This window comes from Coccinella septempunctata, chromosome 7 (assembly GCF_907165205.1).
Source record: "Coccinella septempunctata chromosome 7, icCocSept1.1, whole genome shotgun sequence".
NCBI lineage: Eukaryota > Metazoa > Arthropoda > Insecta > Coleoptera > Coccinellidae > Coccinella > Coccinella septempunctata.
Genome location: NC_058195.1, coordinates 28662388 through 28687330, shown reverse-complemented (window position 1 = coordinate 28687330; position 24943 = coordinate 28662388). Strand labels below are relative to the sequence as shown.

The 24943-nt window shown below is 34.7% G+C and overlaps 1 protein-coding gene across 2 annotated transcripts in view; it reads left to right on the top strand.

Moving 5' to 3' along the window:
• The window catches only part of LOC123316860 (TATA-binding protein-associated factor 172), a 71279-nt gene that overhangs the window by 28537 nt on the left and 17799 nt on the right, over nucleotides 1–24943 (top strand). For both annotated transcript variants that reach the window (XM_044903121.1, XM_044903122.1), the window contains exons 9-13: nucleotides 1278–1868; nucleotides 4748–5293; nucleotides 5686–6183; nucleotides 6473–6826; nucleotides 19382–20001. In XM_044903121.1, the coding sequence (XP_044759056.1) occupies nucleotides 1278–1868; nucleotides 4748–5293; nucleotides 5686–6183; nucleotides 6473–6826; nucleotides 19382–20001 (2609 nt within the window). The remainder of the gene's footprint in view (nucleotides 1–1277; nucleotides 1869–4747; nucleotides 5294–5685; nucleotides 6184–6472; nucleotides 6827–19381; nucleotides 20002–24943) is intronic.

Genomic DNA, 24943 nt, shown 5'->3' with positions numbered 1-24943 from the left:
ACATCGAATATCGCACCGCAGTCTCGTAACTGTAAGGCTAGGCGCAAATAGAAACGCAGGTTGGTGAGGTGACGCCTGGCCTTAGGCCAGACGCAAATAGAAACAAAGGTTAGTGAGGTGACGCAGCTTTTTCCTGCGCTGCACGTACTATCTGACAAGTCACTGTCACACTTTATTTGCGCGGTCTCGATCTTTTCTAAGGCCAGGCGCAAATAGAAACGCAGGTTAGTGAGGTGACGCAGCGTGAGTATTTGTAAACAAGACCGCTCAAATAAAACATGACAGTGACTGTCAGATAGTACGTGCAGCGCAGGAAAAAGTTGCGTCACCCTAAGTCACCTCACCAACCTGCGTTTATATTTGCGCCTGGCCTTAACGTACCAACACGCATACCGCCGTTGCGCTTCTGTTAGAAATAGTGCCAAAGAGGAACAAGAGGTTTCACTCCTCGAATTCAGTTTACGTCAATGGTGGGGCGACCTCCGAAATGCTTCGTACATGAATCTATTTCACACTTGCCTTCTAGATAAAGGTGATCCAATCAGATCGCAGGAATACGAGTGGCCATCAGATAGAAGATTAAGTCGAACAGAATCATCTGGTCTAGTGTTTTGTTTGTCAACTTGAAAGCAAATAATGTTTTCTTGAAAGTGTTTTCGTTATTCAATTTTCTCATTATAATAAAGAATAAGCCATACATTTATGAATAATATCGATAAATAGGCGACTCCAACCCGCTGTTAAATAGACGTCAAAATAGAGTAGTGGAGGATAAACGGGTGTTGTGTACGTAAACATAACATAATTTCGAATAATATTGTACTTTTAGTTAATATTCGTATGTACATTGCATTAGCATCATATTCTTCAAGAGAGGAATTTCACTTGTATTGAAGCGTTTTTTTGTCGTCCACAATTTTTGTGAGGTTAGAAGGTTGTAGTGGCTTCGATTCGGGAGAGTTTCAACCGTTTTCTTCATAATTCAACATACAATCATTTTGACAACATCAATGTTTCTATAGGGTAGTTAGTGATAATTTAAATTTCAGAAAATAATAATAATTATCTGTTCCGTTAATCTTTCTGCTAGTTTATATTTGAAAATTTCGAATTCGACATGAAGAACTCCACCCACTTATACCTGCGAGCTGCTCAAGGTCAAAGAAACACGCATCGTCAAAATAGTGGAGTGAAATCTCTTGTTTCTCTTTGATAGTGCCATGGGAGTTTTATATTCAAATAAGTGTAAAAAATATATATTTCTCTTTTTTTTTCAGGCTGTGAAACAACTCCGTTACAAATCCGCGAAAAAAATGCCGTAGAAGTTAGATGTATGCTAACAAGGATGTTAGGTTTATTATCCTGTTACATTATACAAGAAGCCCCAGGTGTGGACTACAGCCAAGGTATTGAAAAACCAGTAGAATCTTACGAGAGGATTTTACTTTCGCATTTGAATTCCAAATCTGCCATGCAGAGAATGGTAGCCAGCATGGTAATCTCAGAGTGGGCCAGACAATCTCTGAATCTTGCCTGTCCGCCAATGCTCAAAGAAAGGCTTCAGGTCTGTTTAACAGAATGTATTTATTTCGATGAAATAGCCCTCAATTTCACCAAATTGGTGCAAGAGACTAAAGACTTCATAGCAACTTTGAAGCATTACAAAGTTCCTGTAAACAGTGATAATGAATCAGTGCTAACGTTGAACAACATTCAACAATTGACTGGCTCTACCATGCAAGAACTTCTAGTCAAATTCAAATTAAAGAATAAAGTTCACGATAATTTGGAGGAAAGGCGACTGAATATCCAGGGAAGTGTTCTTCAGATCAGTAATGAGCAGTTGACTCTTAACATCAGTACTTTGGGTGAGTAGAATTAATTCTTAAATTTTCTTAAATGTATGTTGGTTTCAATAATAATAATAAGTTAATAAAAGTTTGGATTGGCACTTCGGTTCAACTTCAGAATGTGAACTTGAAACCGCTCGTCTGCCGGGCGTGAGTGGTCGCTTTTTTGGAAAAAAAATTCGAAAGATAAGAAAAAATCGCTTAGAACTTATCAGCAAAATGAATGTTGCATGAAAATGGATTGAAATTCATTGAAGCCGTTGAAAATGACTACTGTTTTGAAACAGACGTTGTCAAATATATCATAAAAGTATCCTCACAGGTTGCCACCTTTTTTTGCAAAGTATTTTTCATCGATGGTAACTTGAACGCTGCAAAATATTTGGAGCTTTCAAGGAACCAAATCATTCCGACAGTTCGACAGCTACCAATCAACTTCGATGATGTCTGGTTTCAACAGGATGCCTGTCCGAGTCACAACGCACCGTGTCATTTCTACAAATGGCTCGATCAAAGGGCCCCCCACATCTCCAGATTTATCTCCCAATGATTTATTTCTTTGGGGATATCTGAAAAATATGGTATATGGGCAAGAAATTGAAAGAGCGACGAATATTAGTGAAATAAGGTCCAAAATAATTCAACTCAGTGCCAAAATAGCAAGTACGCCGAATCTTCTCAGAAATATGAGATTATCTATTTATAATAGATTTGGCTACTGTTTGGCACAGCAAGGTGGATTATTTGAACATTTAATTTGAATATGTCCTCTTCAATTTTCCATATTTTAGACTTTGTTTTTTTTCCTCAGAATAATTTTTTCTTTTTTTTTTCGTAGAATTTATTTTATTTTCAAACCAGTTCTGGCGAAAAAGAACCTGAATATTAATTTTCACACGAAATTATTTGTGTCATTCATTGAAACAAATGATTTCCTGCCATGGCTCCCGTAAGAGTGAAATAAAATTGACGCACTCATTTTCAACAGATATGATAACACCCCCCTCGCGTTTGAAGTGTAAGGCCCGGCGCAAATAGAAACGCAGGTTGGTGAGGTGACGAAGGGTGAAGCAGCTTTTTCCTGCGATGCGCGCACTATCTGACAAGTCATTGTTACTCTTTATTTGCGCGGTCTTGGTCTTTTCTATGTTTTACAAAAACTCACGCTGCGTCACCTCACTAACCTGCGTTTCTATTTGCGCCAGGCCTTACTGATTCGATCCTAGATCGTTGCGCTCTGCCACCGCGTCCCCACCAAACCAATACCCACAACCAACTAGACCAGCCGTTTATTCGATATCGCATCGCTCTGACAGTTCGATTCTTCCACTGTCTCTCTTTTCGTTATGAAATGAAAGTATTTTAAAAATACATCAACTAAGATTGGAAAATTTGTTCCTATAATTGTGCCACTTCTTTCTTATTTACATAAAAATATAAGCTACCTACTTTACAGTGAAAACAACGGCATCACATTCCAAGTTTTTTGTATACTGTATCCATGAACAATCAAATCACAAGTTACATTGCTCAAAGTGTCATGAAATTGAGCTTTTCATATCATCATCATCAATAAATTGACAGGTTTGATTCCCAATCCCAAAGGAATGAAAAATTTGTTTCTCTTACAGTTAATCAACTTTCCAAATTCCATATGCGTGAAAATATCATAATTAATCATTGAAAACACAGATAATAAAATTATTAATATTTATTATAATGGAACAAGATATGAACAGGAAATAATTTACAAAATGTACAATTTATTCACAACATAAATATATACAATATTCCGATCAACTTCACAGTCCCTGGGATAGGATATTGTGTCATTTATATTCCGAAGTGGTTTTCTCTAGACCGTTTGTTTCATCTGCTTCATTGAGTGTAACTTCATCAATGGAGTCTTTTGATTGATGGAACCATCTTAATCACCATGGAATTGTCGAATCTCCGTGGTTCGTCAGGTGAAGCTTTTATTTTATGAAGGGTAGCTCTGAGGACCTGAAATTTAGAATCATCAAATCAATTAACAATAAATAATCAGTGACAGGTAAGGGAAGTGATTGACCAGCCATTAACAAAAGCTTTGTAAGCTAATTATCTCTATTATTACCCTATCGATATCATCTTTGAAATAAATGGAACAAATCCTTGCATGGGATGATGGTAACCAATTTCTCCAGATTGCCTGAATCCACAGGGCTCTTCTTTCGGGCTTCAGAGGAAACCTAGGATAAAGAAAAAAGTAGAGAAAAGAGTATTAGTTTATTTTGGATATTCGAGATACTGATATCTTGTATTTCAAGTCTCCAGCAGGAAGATTCGATAGCAGACGATAAATAGCAATTACAGCGTGTTGTATACATATACATACAACTAATTATTCAACACAAAAGTAGTAGAAAGTTAGGAACTTACTTGTGAAATGCAACACCAGCTTTTTTAATATAAACTTTGGATGCGTTAGAATATATACCGAACTAGAAACCATTTTGTATCATACTGTATGTCCAGAGACATGGTATGTCTTTCCACTACAAAATGAACAACAAATCACAGCTAACGAAGTAAAATAGAGCAAAAACAACTAAAAATCCAAAATTTGAAGAGTTCGAAGTCGGCCATACTGGTATGGGCAGTCTTTGTCTTGTTTATGTGACACTTTTCAAACCTTATGCCCCCTCCACTCTGTTCCTACCTCCATGGTCTGCCCTAGTTCTCGAACTTTGGCATATGCAGATGCAACTTTGACATATGCAGATGGGCGGTTTAAAGTTCACATTCTGAATTTGAACCAATCCAAACGTTAGGTAACTTATGAGGTAGTTGTTTTTGCTGATAGTTCTCGGACTATATATTAAAATATTGATTTGAATTTTTTTATTTTATTGCAGCTGCAGTATCTGGGGCAGTAGTTATGTTCAATGCCCTTCCAGATAAATTAACTCCAGTTGTAAAACCATTAATGGAAGCTATTCGACGCGAGGACAACGAGAGTCTTCAAAAATTAGCTTCTGCAAACTTAGCAATACTCATAGATCAGTGCAGGAACAGGGTACCGTGTCCTACTGATAAAATTTTAGTCAATTTATGTGCGTTCCTGAAGTGTGATCCTGAATTCACCCCATGTATTTATAAGGCTGAATCTCCCAACAGTTCCTCAGCCAGGCAAAATAATTACAGTGGTATTTTGACTTTGCTGAAGCACCAGAAAAATGCTGAGAAGATCGCTTTTCGTAGACAGAATAGTATGACAAGAGGACCAGGAAGACCCCCAGTGACTGAAGTACCCATGGAGGAATTATTCAAAGAGGAAGATGAAGTGCAAAAAGTGAATCTCACACAAAGACGGGGTGCCACTCACGCTTTGACTGCCATTACTTGTCATTTTGGGAAAGATTTACCCAATAAACTGCCTAAATTTTGGGAATTAATCATTGGTAAGTTTATATAAATATGTCTTTTTCCAATACTTCACTGATGCGCTTGAGGTTCGTTAATACGTCGGGGTCACCAATGTGGTTCTTAAGTGGACTTGATTAACAATCAGCAATTTGGTCACTAAAACACGATTTCTCTATATCCATTTATTTTCTACAACTCGCTCTATAACTGTCAGAAAACCAATGTCACGCATGCGTCCCCAGCTCTCGAGCGAGACTTGCTTGATCCGTTTCTCTTACTCCACTGCCGCCTGGCGGGATCACTACAGCTCCACTATTACCATTTACTGGTAGGTGATTATTTCCCTAGTTTTGAGGAAATGCTACTACACATATTATGCATATTCTTAACAAATTTGTTATATTGACAGTAATTATATTTTTTCTAGGCGATCTCGAGGAAACTATCGATTTGTCGTTTGATCCCAAGTTAGTCTACGAAGAGGATGAAGAAGCAGAAAAGCTAGTCGGAACTCTTCAGATACTGGAAGTGACAACTCCAAGTATTCACCCCGAGCTACTTCCTGACCTTATGTCGAAAAGTTTAGAAAGACTATGTTTACTCTTGTCTCACCCTTATAGGGCCGTGAGACATTTAGCCTCCAGGTGTTTGGCAATATTTGCACAGTTGGACTCTGTACGGGTAATGGAAATAATTATCGAAAAAGTGTTGCCGAAAATGGAATCCATGGATTGTGACATTGAAAGGCAGGGGGCGGTAGAGGCCATTGCATGTATTGTTGAAACCTTACAGTACAATATAATACCATATGTGGTACTGCTAATAGTCCCTCTTCTTGGAAGAATGTCCGATCAAAATAAGTCTGTTAGGTTGATGGGAACCAGCAGCTTTGCCACTCTTGTTCAGTTGATGCCACTTGATGGAGGTAAGAACAAAAATTCAATTCTGCAAATGTTCCGGTATCGCTCTACTCATATCTCATAATAGGAAAGCTAATCAATCATGTTGGAGCACTGAAGACGCTGTGATTGTTCTGTCCATAAAAAAGTGGTCAACTATTACGTCTTTATTTATACTAGATACGTTGATTCCATATTTTCGACTTCGTTTGGTTGCGTAAATTTCATCCACATGTAAAGTAATCATCATCTTATAATATGCTCATTGAATGATATACTATTTTAATTCGATATTAATTGACAAATTATTTGTAGGTGTTCCAGAACCACCAGCTTTTGCGAAAAGTTCTTTGAGAGAGAGACGAATGAGAGAGAGGGAATTTTTAGAACAACTCCTAACACCGTCTTGCATTCCCGATTATAAAATTCCAGTTCCCATAGCAGCAGAACTGAGAAGCTACCAACAAGCTGGCGTTAACTGGCTCGGATTCTTGAATAAGTATAAACTACATGGCATCCTCTGCGATGATATGGGTCTTGGCAAAACGTTGCAAAGTATCTGCATTTTGGCAAGTGATCACTTCTATAGAGAAGAAAAATATCACAAGACGAAATCTCCTGATTGTGCTCCCCTTCCATCATTAGTGATTTGTCCACCAACTTTAACTGGTGAGTTTCCATAGCCATAGAATATAACTATACTCAAAGGTTAAAGCTAACACTGAAAAATCTTGTATACAGATGTAGAATAAATTTTTTGTGAGATGTAGGATAGGATTATTATGGGCAGAAGAATAATGAAAATGACTCAAATTGAACCTATTGGACAACTTAAACTTGAATTGCTGAGCATTCCTGCTCATTGGTTTTCAGCTGTGTGTAAATCAATCGAATTTTCAATCATTCATTCTGCAATTTCGATTAATGTGCTGTACGGTTCCCGCACCGTTATTTAAAAAAAAAAAGAAAGAAACGATTTCAATTCTTTCTGCCAATAAATGTAACTATTTGTACCTTAATTGTTTATAAAAGGAACAAACAGTAATTTTGTATGGCAGGTAACGATTTTATCGTCGAAACCACTACATAAATTTGTGAAAATTTGATTGATTCACATAGCATGTAACGAACTGACCAATTTTGTACAAAATTTAAATTTGAATATATAAAAAATAAATGGATTGAGTGAAAAAAAAGTAAATATGGTGAACTTGGAATAGACAGGCTTTTCAAATTTTTTTTTAAATGTGCAGGTGCACATTTAATGTCAGGTTAGTTAAATCCTGAATGTCTGTGGCAACGTTGTATTAGGCATTTCGGATTGACGTCACTTGAGGGGCTATCTCACCTTTGAAAAATAAATAATATCCACTGAAGGACATTTTCTTAGAAAACTGATAGGTATTATTAAAAATTATTCGAAATCACAAAAACATGAAATGAACCAACAATGGGGTATTTTTCTAAATTTCCAAATATTTGTCATATAAATCCTTATAACCCAAATATATCAAAATATATTTTTTTTTTATTTCAACATAGTGCATTTTGTCTGTATTCACTTACGAAAATTCTGATTTCAGAAGTGCTCTCTTGTGAACATTCTACGTCATTTTCACAATCCGGCAACGCCCGTCGAGTCAGTAATGGTCATGAAAGTTTTCTGAGCCCCATAGACCTAATAAACATCAAGTTCGATGATCACATTTGAAAAGAAAGCAAACAATGACACAAAATGTCATCGGTTTTAAGAAAGTATAGTCACAGATTACAGAAACAATTTTTTGTAATCTGTGGATATCTTCTTGATCGGTTTCACTGTTGTCGAATTAACAAAAATTACTATTGGCGAATCCAAAAATCTAGACGCCCTCTATCGACTGAATTACGAAACTACTCTGTCAGTACTGCAAAGTCAAAACAAGTTTTGTTCCTCATGTTTTTTCTTATCTCACGTTGTCCAACAAAGTATTATAATTATTATTTGGAGAAGTTATATTGGAATTATTGTCTGGGTTTCTGATTATAAATATTGATTCCGAAAAAATATTGGAAAATGTATTTATATCAGTGCTTTCAACTGGCAGGAGTTAGGTTAAACGATTTTTCTTTGCGAGAATTTTCTGCTAAATTTAATTGACGATTTAGAAATACAATATCATAATTTTCATACTTCCAAATGAATGCTTTTTCTCATCTGTAGAACTTGTTCCATGGGCTGAATCATATTTATGTCTCTTGAGATTTCAGTATAAGGAATACCTCTATATCATAACATGGAATTGAAATACTTTAAATAGAAACTTCACAAACTCAGTATATACTACCTCAACCTTAGAACATAGAACAACAGGAAGGAGCATATTGTTCATTTTGGTGTGACCGAATTTGGTGCACATATGGCGGAATCCATATTTCCGGTTTAGCAGTGGCGTAGGGCATAAATAATCTCAATTACTGTCCAACGTAATTTTGGCTAATTTCAGATCGCATTTTTTATTTTTCGAAAGCTTTCTATTATTGAGTGGAAAGAAAAAAAATATTTTGGCAATACTCTTGTGAAACATAGGAATTAAAATCTCGAAAGATGTGAGTAGGAAAAATGTATTTGTTTTTCTCTTTGTACTTGTGAATACTGAGAAATAAATAAATTTTGTATATTTATCTATTCAAAAAGAATATATAGAATGTCACTTTTAATGTTTATTGGTTTTTGAAGAGAATCAATCTATTATACAAATTCCTTATTCTATCTTCATTTACAGTATTTTTACAAATATAATTCAACCTCGTGTTTGAATAACAATTTGAAATACTTTTAATTAAAAGAGTTTCATGACTCTCTAATGGGGAAAAATCATGAAAAATCATTTCATCAAACACACTTTTTCCAATAAAATGTTTCATTACTTTAAGTGAAAATTCTTCACGGTTAATTTTTTTATTTGAATATGATTGGCTTCTTAAAAATTTTTCTGCAGTCTGGCATATTCCAATGACTCCATTACTTGGATAACTCAAACCACCCTTTGATTTTGTTGCAATCAAGGAGTTTAGGGAATCCTCCTTAACTCCAAATAACTGTGCAACACACTGTTCACTTTTCAGTTTCTGTCCAATTTTAAAAGAAACAAAACCAGCAATATAAACAATCACAGCTTGTACATAGGGAGACAATGAGTCATAAGTGAATGCATAATTGTGATCATGCAAGAAATTGGTAATGGCAGTATCTTCTTTACTTTCATCATCCGCAGATCGATTTCCTAATGATTCATTTATGATTTGCAAAGGAGACTTTTTTTTGGAACTTACGTTCAAAATGTTTATTTCTTCAAGGGGTACACAATTTCCAGCACCTTCTCTCACTTCTGCATGAACTAAAATTTTTTTGTAGGCAGCAGTGAACTGTCTGCAGTTTGGATTGTTATTGTGTCCCCCTTGTGATCTAATTGTTCCAAAAAACAACTCTATGTGATCTTGGTTCAGTTTGTATGTAGGAATAAATTTCAAATATCCTTTGGAAATATATTCCTCATACAAACCCAACAAAGCTTTTAGCCCAATTAATAGACCTCTAAAGCCAGTTTTTCTTTGAGATTTCAGAACGGAAGTTCCATCAAATAACTTTAAATTCATTACATACTGGCAAACCTGATTGTAAAACAATTTTATACTATTAATATTTTTTTCACAGATTGCCTGCTTGAAACCAAAATCAGAAACCTTATGTGAATTCAAAATATCGAAAACATTGTTGATTAATAAAATGAATTCAGCAGTTGCGTCACAATTTTGAAATTCCTCCAAATTCAAAGTATTTTTACAGAAATATAAAGCCTCAGACACAGATCTGCTCAGCAACTGAGTGGCCAGTTTGACTTTCATTTTCTGTCTGAAAAAACTTATATGCTGATTTCTGATTTTGGTTCCAAGATGAAGTCCCTCCCTATTTTGCAAATCATTAAGTTTTTTAAGGAATTTTTTTCTCTCCAAAACAATTTCTTATTAGTTTTAGCATGTGTACAGGATCAGGATACAAGAAATATTTTTGATTGCGAAAAGAAAAATCTGCCTTTATATCAGTGGCTCGAAAAGGACAGCCCAATAATGTACACATACTAAAATTAGCTGCACATCCATCAAATGTGATATTACTGACTGTTACTCCCACTTCCATTAACAGAGTGAGTGCCTGTTTCAAGAGGGATGTTTTCTGCTGACTATTTAAACCTGCAATAAAAAAATAGCCAATTGGAAGCTTCCAGGCTTCATTTATACACACTATAATAAAAACAAGTGCTTCAGTAGCTAAATCCATAGAGTCCCCTTGTATGCCGCTACCGAAATCGAGATAGCCATAATATTGACCTCCAGTATATTCCAAATGTTTTCGAATAGCAATCTCATCAAAAACCAAAGAGCAAATAATTTTTTTTCCTTCATTATTCTCCTGAAGCTGTCACGAGCTGAGCTTCGGGTGATGGTGGGACTGTTGACAGGGCACTGTCGGAAGAAAAACACCCTTTGTACTGCATAGCAAAGTCAACAGATGAGAATTGTAGGCTCTGTGGATCAGAAGTAGAAACAGCTGAACACATATTATGTAAGTGTACAGAACTGGCTTGCCTAAGAACCATTCATATGGGAAAACCAGCTCTGGTTATACCCAAGAGGTAACGGCCAAGGCCCCTAAGAAAGTCTTCGGTTTTATTAACACCATTCTAAAGACCTGCTTAGGTTTCCATGAATGAGTAGGGTAGTGAACCAAAGATCTATGTGGTCGCAGTTCCCGGAAGGCCAACTGAGCCATAACGACCCCAGTTCAAGAAATAATAACAGTCCTTACCAACAATTCATCACTTACATATTTCACACGGGGAGCTTCTATAGTTGGAAATGCATTGGGAAATAATCTAATAACAGATTGTGAAGATCTGTTGAAACATTCTTCCTTGAAGTGCTTGGAGCACAATAAGCTCCTGTTGTTAGGCTTATTAACAAAAATCACCCATCTAAATCTACGTCTTTCATCCTTAGGAAATCTGAAACAATAATATTGAGACTAATTAATTTCAGAAATCATAACAGTTTGTCATTCCTGCTTTCAAAATATTCTTGAAAATTGAATCTACCAAACCCAGTTTGTTCAATTGAAATCCTTATTATCTAATTATAGTTGTCCGTTATACAGGATGGACCAAAAATCTAATAAACGCATATAACTCGGAATCCAGTTGAGATAGGTATAGGGACGTGAATAGAAAAATTGTAGAGTGTGTTGTACTGATTCCTAAAATTGAAAAAATATACTAGGTGTCTAATTTGAAAAAAACAGACTTTTTTACGATTTTGTAACTTGGCAAATGATGATTTTTTTTTGTCCATCCTGCATAACTGACAACTATACTTCAAAATCAGTGACATAGATCAGATACATATCTAATGACTTGCTAAATTTCTGACTTAAATCTCGAATATTGAGCGAACTAGAGTCATTTTCGTAACACACCAATTTGACCTGAAATTTCGAAAAATAATTAATAACTCAAAAACCGTTGAAGATAGGTAGGAAAAAGTAAGAAAAAAAACATTAAATATTTTATGGAGTGTCATAAAAAAATGAAAATACCGGATGTCCAGTTTGAAATAACAAAGTTGTTTTCAAATTTTCGTACATCCGGCAACACTGGAAATAAGAAATTATTTTAAAAATGTACCTTACATGGTCAAATATCGATCCGCGAAATTTGAAATCTTTACCATGAATAGTTTCCATAATAATCTAATAGGCCACTCACCTTGGGACACCCGATATAAAAGTCCTACATTATGGAGAACTTATTCGATGCTACGCAGTATGCTCAATGTACAACGGAGCATCGATATTTCAGAATTTATTAGATTGCAATGTTTATCAAAAAGTGTTCCTAAAGAATATAAACTGAAGAAATCAAAAGTTCTTGATTTCGACCAAATCGACAAATTTTTGAAGAATATGTCAAACAATACTTATTTGGATATGAAGGTAACAATTATATATGATCCTGCATGTACACTTAATATCTAATGTCACATAACCAATTTCAGGTAGTATTAATCATGGGATATGCTGGGGCATGCAGAAGGGTAGAGCTGTGTGAATATGAAGGTTCAAGACATAGAATTAAAGGACGATTGTATTTTGGACACCATACCAAATACAAAAACTTCTAGTCCCAGGAAATTTATCATTTCGGATCCATTCTGGTTGAGTTTTCTTATAGAATACTATAAACTGAGACCATCACATACAGATCATAATCGTTTCTTTATTAATTTTATGGCTGAAAAATGCACAGTGCAACCTATTGGCATAAATAAGATAGGTGGAAGGCCAAAAATTCATGCCAATTTCTTGAACTTGCCTGATCCAGAACTATATTCAGGCCATTGCTTCCGTAGAAGCTCAGCTTTCCATCTAGCCAACAGAGGAGAAGATTTCATGGCATTAAAAGAGGCATGAAGGATGGAAGAGTTCAGCAGGTGCTGAAAGATATGTGCAAGATAATAAGCCTTCCACTTCTCCAGCATGTTTCAATCAAGCGCTATCCATGAATGAAACACATCATAGCATACCAGAAATATCAACTTTAAATACTAGTTGAAATATTCAACAACTGCACAAATTTAAAAATTGAATGATCTAAGGATACTTGTTATGTAATTAACAATTCTTTTGATTTTGCACCATTCATTAACGGCCGTTTTCAATAAACATATCTAATCCAATTTCCGCTGAACTGATTCCACATGACGACGATGGATGTTATAAATCGGGTGCCAAATAATTCAACCAAAAATCATTTTACTTTTAACTAACGAGTTAAATAATTTTAGAAGTGTTTCAGTATTCATGAAACAACTGGCATTGCGTACAACGAAACCATAAATTTTGAATGCAGAAAATAAGGCAGAGTTATTATGAGGGACGAAGGTTGAGCGCTGGTCGAATGTAATGCCAAGATCCCTAATCTCGTCAACCCTACTCAAGATAGATGGACCAATAGTATACTCAAAGTATATATTATGAATCTTCCTAGTATATGTGACAACATTGCACTTGTCGACATTCAGATTCAATTTGTTCCCTTCACACCAATCTGAAATAGCATTCAGTACCATCTGTAAGATAATACAATCACTTACTGACTTTATTTTCCTAAATATTTTCAAATCATCAGCATAAATAAGTTTACCAGTAACAATGAGGTCCATCACATCATCAACAAATAGGAGAAAGAGAATTGGCCCCAAATTGGAGCCCTGTGGTACAACAGATCCCTCGAAACGAACAAACTGACGTCTATCGAAAAAATTAGATCCAATCAACAGCACCAGATCGTCTGAAAAGCTCCATTTGTTTTTTAACTTTCCCAACAATATCCCATGATTTATTCGATCGAATGCCTTCGTGAAATCTGTGTATATGACAACTACTTGTGTGGCATCATCCAAGATTTTCAGTACAAATTCCGAAAAGGTAACGAGATTAGACATGCAAGATCTCTGAGACATAAAACCATGCTGCTCATGCATGTTTTCTATGTCATAGATCATAGAAACGAAATCATTTGCATTTTTTATCTTCAATAACTGAAACAATGGATAGATAGGATTATCGAAAACGGCCGTAAGTCATAAAGGCTTCAATCGGAAAAATGTACATTATACAGAATAGGTGAAGGTATCAGTCACAAGGAACTATTTATGTATAATTTATTCAGCAGCAACGTTTCGGGAAATTTATTCCCTTCCTCAGGATAAAAACAATTTTACCTAAATTAGTAATGGGTAGCATGAGATCTGATATATGAACTAACTACAAAATTACTCTTAACAAACAGCACAATATAGAACAAACACACAGGTTCACCCTGTATTACAATTGAAAAAACAAACAATCAATATTCGAAACCGAAACATAAAAAACCGAGAAGAAAATTGCACCAGCTTACCTTGTGAGTAAGAAATTACGATGTGAATCATTTGAAAAAATTCAAATTCGTGGAGAAAATAAAAATAACAATTTTCTTTCATTTCGGGGATCCAAACAAACTCTCTGACGTATCGGACGCAGGTTCATCCATTCGAATGTAACACAGAACTGCACCAGATGTCATGAAAATTCTTAGAACATAGAACAACAGGAAGGAGCATATTGTTCATTTTGGTGTGACCGAATTTGGTGCACATATGGCGGAATCCATATTTCCGGTTTAGCAGTGGCGTAGGGCATAAATAATCTCAATTACTGTCCAACGTAATTTTGGCTAATTTCAGATCGCATTTTTTATTTTTCGAAAGCTTTCTATTATTGAGTGGAAAGAAAAAAAATATTTTGGCAATACTCTTGTGAAACATAGGAATTAAAATCTCGAAAGATGTGAGTAGGAAAAATGTATTTGTTTTTCTCTTTGTACTTGTGAATACTGAGAAATAAATAAATTTTGTATATTTATCTATTCAAAAAGAATATATAGAATGTCACTTTTAATGTTTATTGGTTTTTGAAGAGAATCAATCTATTATACAAATTCCTTATTCTATCTTCATTTACAGTATTTTTACAAATATAATTCAACCTCGTGTTTGAATAACAATTTGAAATACTTTTAATTAAAAGAGTTTCATGACTCTCTAATGGGGAAAAATCATGAAAAATCATTTCATCAAACACACTTTTTCCAATAAAATGTTTCATTACTTTAAGTGAAAATTCTTCACGGTTAATTTTTTTATTTGAATATGATTGGCTTCTTAAAAATTTTTCTGCAGTCTGGCATATTCCAATGACTCCATTACTTGGATAACTCAAACCACCCTTTGATTTTGTTGCAATCAAGGAGTTTAGGGAATCCTCCTTAACTCCAAATAACTGTGCAACACACTGTTCACTTTTCAGTTTCTGTCCAATTTTAAAAGAAACAAAACCAGCAATATAAACAATCACAGCTTGTACATAGGGAGACAATGAGTCATAAGTGAATGCATAATTGTGATCATGCAAGAAATTGGTAATGGCAGTATCTTCTTTACTTTCATCATCCGCAGATCGATTTCCTAATGATTCATTTATGATTTGCAAAGGAGACTTTTTTTTGGAACTTACGTTCAAAATGTTTATTTCTTCAAGGGGTACACAATTTCCAGCACCTTCTCTCACTTCTGCATGAACTAAAATTTTTTTGTAGGCAGCAGTGAACTGTCTGCAGTTTGGATTGTTATTGTGTCCCCCTTGTGATCTAATTGTTCCAAAAAACAACTCTATGTGATCTTGGTTCAGTTTGTATGTAGGAATAAATTTCAAATATCCTTTGGAAATATATTCCTCATACAAACCCAACAAAGCTTTTAGCCCAATTAATAGACCTCTAAAGCCAGTTTTTCTTTGAGATTTCAGAACGGAAGTTCCATCAAATAACTTTAAATTCATTACATACTGGCAAACCTGATTGTAAAACAATTTTATACTATTAATATTTTTTTCACAGATTGCCTGCTTGAAACCAAAATCAGAAACCTTATGTGAATTCAAAATATCGAAAACATTGTTGATTAATAAAATGAATTCAGCAGTTGCGTGACAATTTTGAAATTCCTCCAAATTCAAAGTATTTTTACAGAAATATAAAGCCTCAGACACAGATCTGCTCAGCAACTGAGTGGCCAGTTTGACTTTCATTTTCTGTCTGAAAAAACTTATATGCTGATTTCTGATTTTGGTTCCAAGATGAAGTCCCTCCCTATTTTGCAAATCATTAAGTTTTTTAAGGAATTTTTTTCTCTCCAAAACAATTTCTTATTAGTTTTAGCATGTGTACAGGATCAGGATACAAGAAATATTTTTGATTGCGAAAAGAAAAATCTGCCTTTATATCAGTGGCTCGAAAAGGACAGCCCAATAATGTACACATACTAAAATTAGCTGCACATCCATCAAATGTGATATTACTGACTGTTACTCCCACTTCCATTAACAGAGTGAGTGCCTGTTTCAAGAGGGATGTTTTCTGCTGACTATTTAAACCTGCAATAAAAAAATAGCCAATTGGAAGCTTCCAGGCTTCATTTATACACACTATAATAAAAACAAGTGCTTCAGTAGCTAAATCCATAGAGTCCCCTTGTATGCCGCTACCGAAATCGAGATAGCCATAATATTGACCTCCAGTATATTCCAAATGTTTTCGAATAGCAATCTCATCAAAAACCAAAGAGCAAATAATTTTTTTTCCTTCATTATTCTCCTGAAGCTGTCACGAGCTGAGCTTCGGGTGATGGTGGGACTGTTGACAGGGCACTGTCGGAAGAAAAACACCCTTTGTACTGCATAGCAAAGTCAACAGATGAGAATTGTAGGCTCTGTGGATCAGAAGTAGAAACAGCTGAACACATATTATGTAAGTGTACAGAACTGGCTTGCCTAAGAACCATTCATATGGGAAAACCAGCTCTGGTTATACCCAAGAGGTAACGGCCAAGGCCCCTAAGAAAGTCTTCGGTTTTATTAACACCATTCTAAAGACCTGCTTAGGTTTCCATGAATGAGTAGGGTAATGAACCAAAGATCTATGTGGTCGCAGTTCCCGGAAGGCCAACTGAGCCATAACGACCCCAGTTCAAGAAATAATAACAGTCCTTACCAACAATTCATCACTTACATATTTCACACGGGGAGCTTCTATAGTTGGAAATGCATTGGGAAATAATCTAATAACAGATTGTGAAGATCTGTTGAAACATTCTTCCTTGAAGTGCTTGGAGCACAATAAGCTCCTGTTGTTAGGCTTATTAACAAAAATCACCCATCTAAATCTACGTCTTTCATCCTTAGGAAATCTGAAACAATAATATTGAGACTAATTAATTTCAGAAATCATAACAGTTTGTCATTCCTGCTTTCAAAATATTCTTGAAAATTGAATCTACCAAACCCAGTTTGTTCAATTGAAATCCTTATTATCTAATGTCAACTACGCCCATGGTTTGTTCACGATAACGTCAAAATACATAAACAGGAATACCATTTTAATATTCAAAAAAAGACGTTAATACAGTATGAATAAAACCTACCTGTGAAATGTTACACCGGAATTGTTTTTCTTTGGTGTTTTTGAATAGCCACAAGCTACACAACTGACCATTTTCTGGAAAAAGTTCCTTACCACAAAAATATCTTATTTTAATAATTTCTTTAGGTAAAATAGTTCAGAATTCACTTCACAACTTAATTTCACTCAACTCTACAAAATCCAACACAGTTTAACTCGAAAAATATCCCAAAAATAACAATTTGAAATGAATTTGATAAAAGCTTCACGTTTGACACCTATATCAAAACAAAACAATGAGTCATAATTTGGTGCACTTCGGTCTCACTTCCTGTCCTTGTATTCGCGTGGAAAGGCTCCTTCCTGTTGTTCTATGTTCTAAGACCTCAACATTATTAGCTAGGTTTAATTCAAGAAAGAATCTGTGAAATAATAGGATTTTGTATCTAGGTACAGTGGATCACCAATATCATCGCTCGATTTTATTCCACAATTCATCCCTTTCAAATGAAGTAGATATTTCCAAAGAATGTTGATCTTTCTTTACGAAACTAAATCAATCAATTCACTTCCGATATTTCTGATATTTATTTATTTATCAGTTTTTCTAGTAAATCAAGATATTTATCTTGATTTACTAGAAAAACTCTGTTAGGCGGTACAAATCTCGAAAAGAGTACTGACAAACGTCAAAGTTTGTTTTCATTTCGCAGCGCCCTCAACGGTAATTGAATTCGCGAATACTTTAAAGGCATTCTACGTCACAAGCTTTCACATATTCGAATGTTTACTGAGATTCGAAGGGTGTGTTTCTGAAATTTCTTAATTTTGAAGCGAATCTTTTACGTGTTGGATATCTAATGGTAAAGGGTTTCCATAGTTAATCTTAAATTCGATTTTGGAGTTTTAGGAGACTTGCCCCACAACGGCCCTTTCGAAAGTCTATGGAGGTAATCTTGTCACAGAATAACTACTGAAGTGTCAAATTTAATTATTAGAAAAATATTGAAACTTCACAGAGGTGATTTGAAGCTTAAATAGTTGACGAAAGCAAGCATTTCTGAGCTTCATTACCATTATTAGCTCTAGTCTGATTTGTCCCAACCCCAAGTTGCTGCGAATGTTCCGGAAACTATCATTACCCCCTCCAGGAGTAGTGTCAAATGCTTCAGATATCGATTGAAATTCAATCTGGCAGGATTCTGCATTTTCTGAAATTTTAGAGTTTTCACTTCCAATCTCTAGAACAAAATCAATTTTTCAATTGATTCTCGATTTGGTCAAATGTCATTGCATTCAAAAATTGACGAGTCCTTACAACATTTCCTGAAACTCTTTAAGGTTTTCACTCCCAATCTCTGAAACAAAATCAATTAAAAAGTGAAATAAACGATATGCTCCTGCGTAAATTCTTGCACTAATTTGTCAGGAGCAAATCCACTAGAAAAAATTGTTGCCTGATTTTGTTTCAGAGATTGGGAGTGAAAACTCTAAGAAGTTTCAGGAAATGCAGAATCCTTCCAGAATAAATTTCAATCGATACAACCGTACAACATGTTTTCAGACATCTTGGTTGTGGCAACGTAGTTCTGACATTAATGACATGAGATGTTCGAAAACAAACATCTTACTCTAGTTACATAAACTTTAGGAAATTATTTCATGGCCAACCGAGTGCTTTTATAAAAGTTAATGGAGTATATGTATATTAGCAGCTCACAAAGTAAAGTGATTTAATTTTCATGTTGTAAATCTGCCAGTGTCAATTTCGTTGAGAGGATATTTTATCACATTATTATATCATATCATTATTTTATCATCTTAGTATAAATCGAAATGTGCTTTAGGAAGGAAACATTTTGATAGTGAAATCAACAATTAATGATTTACTAAGTTCTCCTATTTTTGTTATAATAATCTACGGTATAATCTTCTATCGTGAAACACTGAATATTTGCACTAACTAAAGGGAAAAAATTGCAATATCGAGTTAGCCTGAAAAATTTAAGCGTTTCCTAAAGAGGTGACCTGATATTCCTGTTCACCTTTATCCAGAAACGTCTAAATTTTCAAACAATCTAAATTTTCAAGCAATCCTGCCATTTCTGTTATATTTCCTCATTATTTTCAGGTCATTGGGTTTACGAGGTAGAGAAGTTCCTTTCAAAGAAATACCTGAAACCTCTCCAGTATAATGGAACACCCACAGAAAGGGAAAAATTACGAATAAAATTCAAAAGATACAATTTAATCGTAGCTTCATACGATATAGTAAGAAAAGATATAAACTTCTTCAGCAGTATTAAATGGAACTATGTTATTTTGGACGAAGGTCACATAATCAAGAATGGGAAGACGAGAACCAGTGTTGCTATCAAAGCTTTGATCGCAAATCACAGGTTGATATTGAGCGGCACACCAATTCAAAACAATGTTTTGGAGTTGTGGAGTCTTTTTGACTTTTTGATGCCCGGATTTTTGGGTACTGAAAAACAGTTTACAGCTAGGTATTCCAGGCCGATCTTAGCAAGTAACGACCCGAAATGTTCCCCCAAGGATCAAGAGGCTGGAGTGCTCGCAATGGAAGCTCTCCATAGACAAGTTTTGCCCTTCTTGCTGAGAAGAATGAAAGAAGATGTTCTTGATGATTTACCTCCAAAGATCACACAAGACTATTACTGCGAACTGAGTCCTTTACAGGAGCAGTTGTATGAAGATTTTGCAAAATCACAAGCTCACCAGACTCTTCAGGTAAATCTAGCTCATAATTCGTTCATTACTATTTGACTAAGTTTTGAATTTTATTGCCGGTACAACTCATTTTCAACATTGAAAAAACCGCCAATGGTTGAAAATAGAGCTTTTCCTGTTGGAGAACCTCCTCGATTTGTACTGCATCTTTACTGTATTTATTGTACTGCATTGTCAATCATGGGACATTTATTTGTGTACATCTGTCATATTGACTGAATATGTTCTTTCAAACATTCGTGCCTGTATAGGGAACTCTAACGATTTGTCAAAATCAACTTAGCATTCGCTGTCGTGGGGCACACAAGCTTTTCCCTCCAATAATTCCCATGCTGTTTTCGTCGAGTATTGTGTTTTGCGCATGTTTTTTGGAAAACATGTTCTTCCCGACGTTAGATTACAGTTATAAGACTATAACTTTCTCAGAAATACATCTTTATAGTGATAATATAAAGCTGTGTGCCCCACGGTAACGAACAATCAGCTGATTTTGACAAATCGTTAGAGTACCCTATTAGTGAAAATTTTGAATTTCGACCAATAGAAAACTAACAAAACAATCCAGTATCACCTGCAAACAAAATATTATTCTTTATGCATTGGGGGAACAGTGAATTCCCAGGTTGGGTTGGGAGATTCTTCAGATAAGTCGTTGATCAAAAGAGCACATGAGTCTGAGAACTGAATTTTCGGTCCTAGGATTATTAGGGTCGGTTATTAATCATGCTTTTACAATCTTGAATTTCACATTTCCTCCAATACATAATGAATAATCCTGAGTTTGCAGGCTCTACTGATTTTTTTCGCATCGATTGAAACTCTAAATTCTCACTGATACTCAGAATGGCACCGGGAATAAAGCAATTGATAATCATGACAATGCGAATTCCAAAAAATAATGTTTGTTCTAATTAATATAGTTCACCGCAATGACCTGTTAGAAGTTTACCGGAAACTAGACAAAATTTGCATGTTTGGATTTTCGACAATGAATTTTCTCTTTGTGGCCAGATTTAAGCGGGGTCTACGCTTTCAAGGCCTATTGGTGTGACAATAATTTTTGAATGGGCTCCATTCTTTATGTATTTACGGCCTTGGTAAGTCTAGACGTAGCTTTGTGTGGTCGCAAAAGATTTTTTTCATTGAATCATTATAAGCATTCAGAATATCATTCTATGAGCTAATTTGATAGCAATATATATATATACTCCATTCACTTTTATTTTAGTCGGTTGGCCATGAAAATTTGACACATTTCACTCTGTATAGTACGAAAATGTGGGGTTATGACGCTTGTCAAAACATTTTTGGGTTTTAAATCAACGCTATGTTGCCCGTTCTTCGTGATAGTTTCTGTTATTACGTATTTTATCACAATGTCGAATCTCTTCGGAAAATATGTGACGAACATAATTGAAGTTTATACAAACTGATAGAAGGCATACCAAATCCAGTTATTTACATGGAAAATACAAGAGATCAATGTAATATCATAATATGCACTACCCTTAGGAGAGTTAATGTTCGTTATCATCTTTGTCTAAAGTTTGAATATGTTGCATGAGTTGTAGATTTCAAAAATATTAACCCGAAGATGAAATGCATATGATGCAGTGGTTGGGAATGGGTATCTCCTGAAGGAATTAACAGATAATTACAAGAATGTTAAATTCTTCAACAAAAATCATCTTGCATCAATTTAAGTAAAAGGAATTAAAGGAAGTTCCAAGTCAAGAGAAACTTCACCCTCGAAAAAAATTTCACATATGAATACACAATTACCAGTACAACTGGCGAGCATTTGTGGCTGTTCATCTTAATACATTGATATAATAATAATAATTAGTTATTTTTTGGTACCTTATAAGACATTCACAATGTATAGGACAAGTCAAATGAAAAATAGAAAAATCAATTTTCGGGAACTTTTTCTACAGTGACAATCATCGAAAATCCTGTAGTAAACTTTTCGCATTAATTCACTCAAACATAAAATTCTCAAATGCCACCACTTTTTTGGGACTCCCAATAGAAGAAAATTCTTTGTCATCCTCTTCATTCACAATCTTTCTGATTATAGAAATATTCAGCGGAAATATAAGTCGTTTATTTTCAGATGAAACATATAAATTCTCTTACATTGAACATATTCGCCACCGTCTGACGTATTGTGGATTTTAGAATATCAGGGTATAACTATTTGAATGAGCGGACCTGAATTCTAAATAGCACTTCCTGAAACGCTGTCTCTTTTTTCAATCACTTTCGGCATTTTCGTAATAAAAATTGATATTAGTTGTGGCAACGGCGTTATGGCATTAACGACATTTCATGAGTGCCAACCTTACTCCCTTCTAGTTAAAAAAAAAACTTGAGAAAATCATTTCATGGCCAACCGACTGCTAAAATAAATGTGAATGCAGTATAGATGCAGACTGGAATATGGCGTGAGAAGGTTCTCTTCGTGGAGCAAAAATCTCTTAATCTTCCATCAGGTCAGCTGGCCAGTATCTATGCAATCTTCTTGGATAGTTAGATTGTAGTAGTGGTTGCAGTAGGGATTTTGGGTCAGTGTTTATTACCGACACCAGCCTGAATTCCGCAACTAAAAATCTTACTTAATAAGATATTCATATTTTCGATTTTCCACACCCGCCCGCAATTTCAGTAAATCTTGAATGGATTATATGATTTATTTCAACTCTTCTATAATATCTGAATATTTCCATTTGGTTATTTCTGTGATTATTCAATGCATGTTTCAGAAGCTTGAATGACAGATTTCTCTCTTTCATCTTATCTCTGCATCTACACGTTTCTATCGTCAATTTTATAATATTTCCTTCATTTTTTCATTATCGGGATTGCTTCCTTTTAAAAAGCACACCAGGTATGGTCATACAGAGTAAACGTACATATATGCATGTTGTATACCTACAAGCATTTGCATACATGTGGACACATTACAGGATGTTTCACACAAAGTGTCTACTACCACTACCAAATATTTCTGAAAATTTGTGGATCGTAATGAATCGTCGGAATCTATTTGACTGAAATATTCTAGTCTAGTTGGTAAAGGTTATAATAGAAGTTTGTTTTTTTTTTTGAATGGCACATACTCTATATCAGTTTTTTGCAGGAGTATTACCAAGAAGCATAGCATTTTAGAATTATAAAATGATTGTTTTTCTTTGCTACTATTCTTGCATGTATACAGGGTGTTTCATGAGTCGTTGGCCATAGCCTAATGGTGGATGCAGGTCATCCAGGCCTTTCAGAAAACTTGCTAGTTTTGTATCCTAAGGCTATTAGTTTCGGAGATACGGGGTGATTCATGAACATTGGCCTAAATTTGCGATAGCCATAACTCTGGAATGCAAGGTCCGATTTCGATCAACTTTTATGGGTTTGTTCACTTCAGAATGCTCTTTCAAACGGCTCATGAAATATCAATATTTTCAGGGCAGTACTCAGAATATGATTTTTCGTTCAAGCCCCAAAATCTATATTTTTTACATCCCTTACAGAAATTTCGTTATTGCCATGAAAAACTACCTAATTTATTCTAAGAAATTCAATTTTCACTTTGCATGCACAAGGGAATAGGAACCGGACGAATTCATATTTTATGTCATTTTATCGAAATGCGGTCCTGTTTTTATTCCTTCGGTGATAATATTTATTGTCCTTTGACGAGATTCTGAATTATTTTAAATTCTGTTCAATTCTTCTTCATTTTAAACCCTCAGCACATACTGAGTGTTCGTAAAAAAGTGTTTGAGAGTATGCAAAGTCAAGCTGTGAATGCTTTTGAAATTAAATATTGAATTTAGATACAAATGATCCATCCATGATACCATCATAACACACATAACTATTAAAATTTATTCTTCCGAAAAATTCTAATATCTATTCCTTAGAATAAATTATGTAGTTTTTCATGGCAATAACGAAATTTCAGCAAATGATGTGAAAAATATAGATTTTGGAGCTTGAAAGAAAAATCATGATATTCTGTGTACTGCCCTGAAAATATTGATATTTTATGAACTGTTTGGAAGAGCTTTCTGAAGTGAACAAACCCATAAATTTTGATCGAAATCGCACCTTGCATTCCGTATTGCACCGTATCTCCGAAACTAATAGCCTTCGGATACAGAACAAGCAAGTTTTCTGAAAGGCCTGGATGACCTGCATTGACCAACGACACCCTGTATATAAAATGGGCTGAAAAACCTCTGATAGATAGGTAGCCTTTGCTTGTGAGCAATAAAGTTCTATTATCATTATTCAGCTATAGTTTATTCCCAAACCACCTCAAGGTCCTGAGGAGCTATCACTTCTTTTTCAAATTAAAATTGAGAATATGGTCTCGAATGAATTGTTATAACTTCCTACTTTCAAAAGTTGCAGAGTTGAAAGTTTTCCAAAATATAAAATCCAGTATTTTAGTAGACCATCAGATGAGATGTAAAAATCTGTATCTAATAAATGTTTCACACTCTATTCCTAAATCTGAATATTTTCGAGAAGTTATAACAATTAATTTAATCAAATTTGGGACAAATGAATTAATATCGCCAGAATTTCAAGGTTTGTGTTAAAATTTTGTATTGTTATCCAATTTGAAACAAAAACGTTTAGCTCCACTTCCGTTAGAGTTCCACCGATGCGAAAATATTTTAGTTGAATGGTTTCCGGCCATTCATACTGATTCACAAATTTTTAGAAGCAAAATTTTATTCTCTAGCTAGACACTTTGTGTGAAACACCCTATATTGAGACTTCATCTTTATCATTTAAACAATAAACTTATATCATCGGTTGTCAATGTATTGAAATATTTGTTAAATTTTTTTGAAGTTAGGTACCCAAGTCAGTCATTATCATTAATCCCATTGATTGAATTCTCGATCTTAGACTAAAGTAGATAAATTAA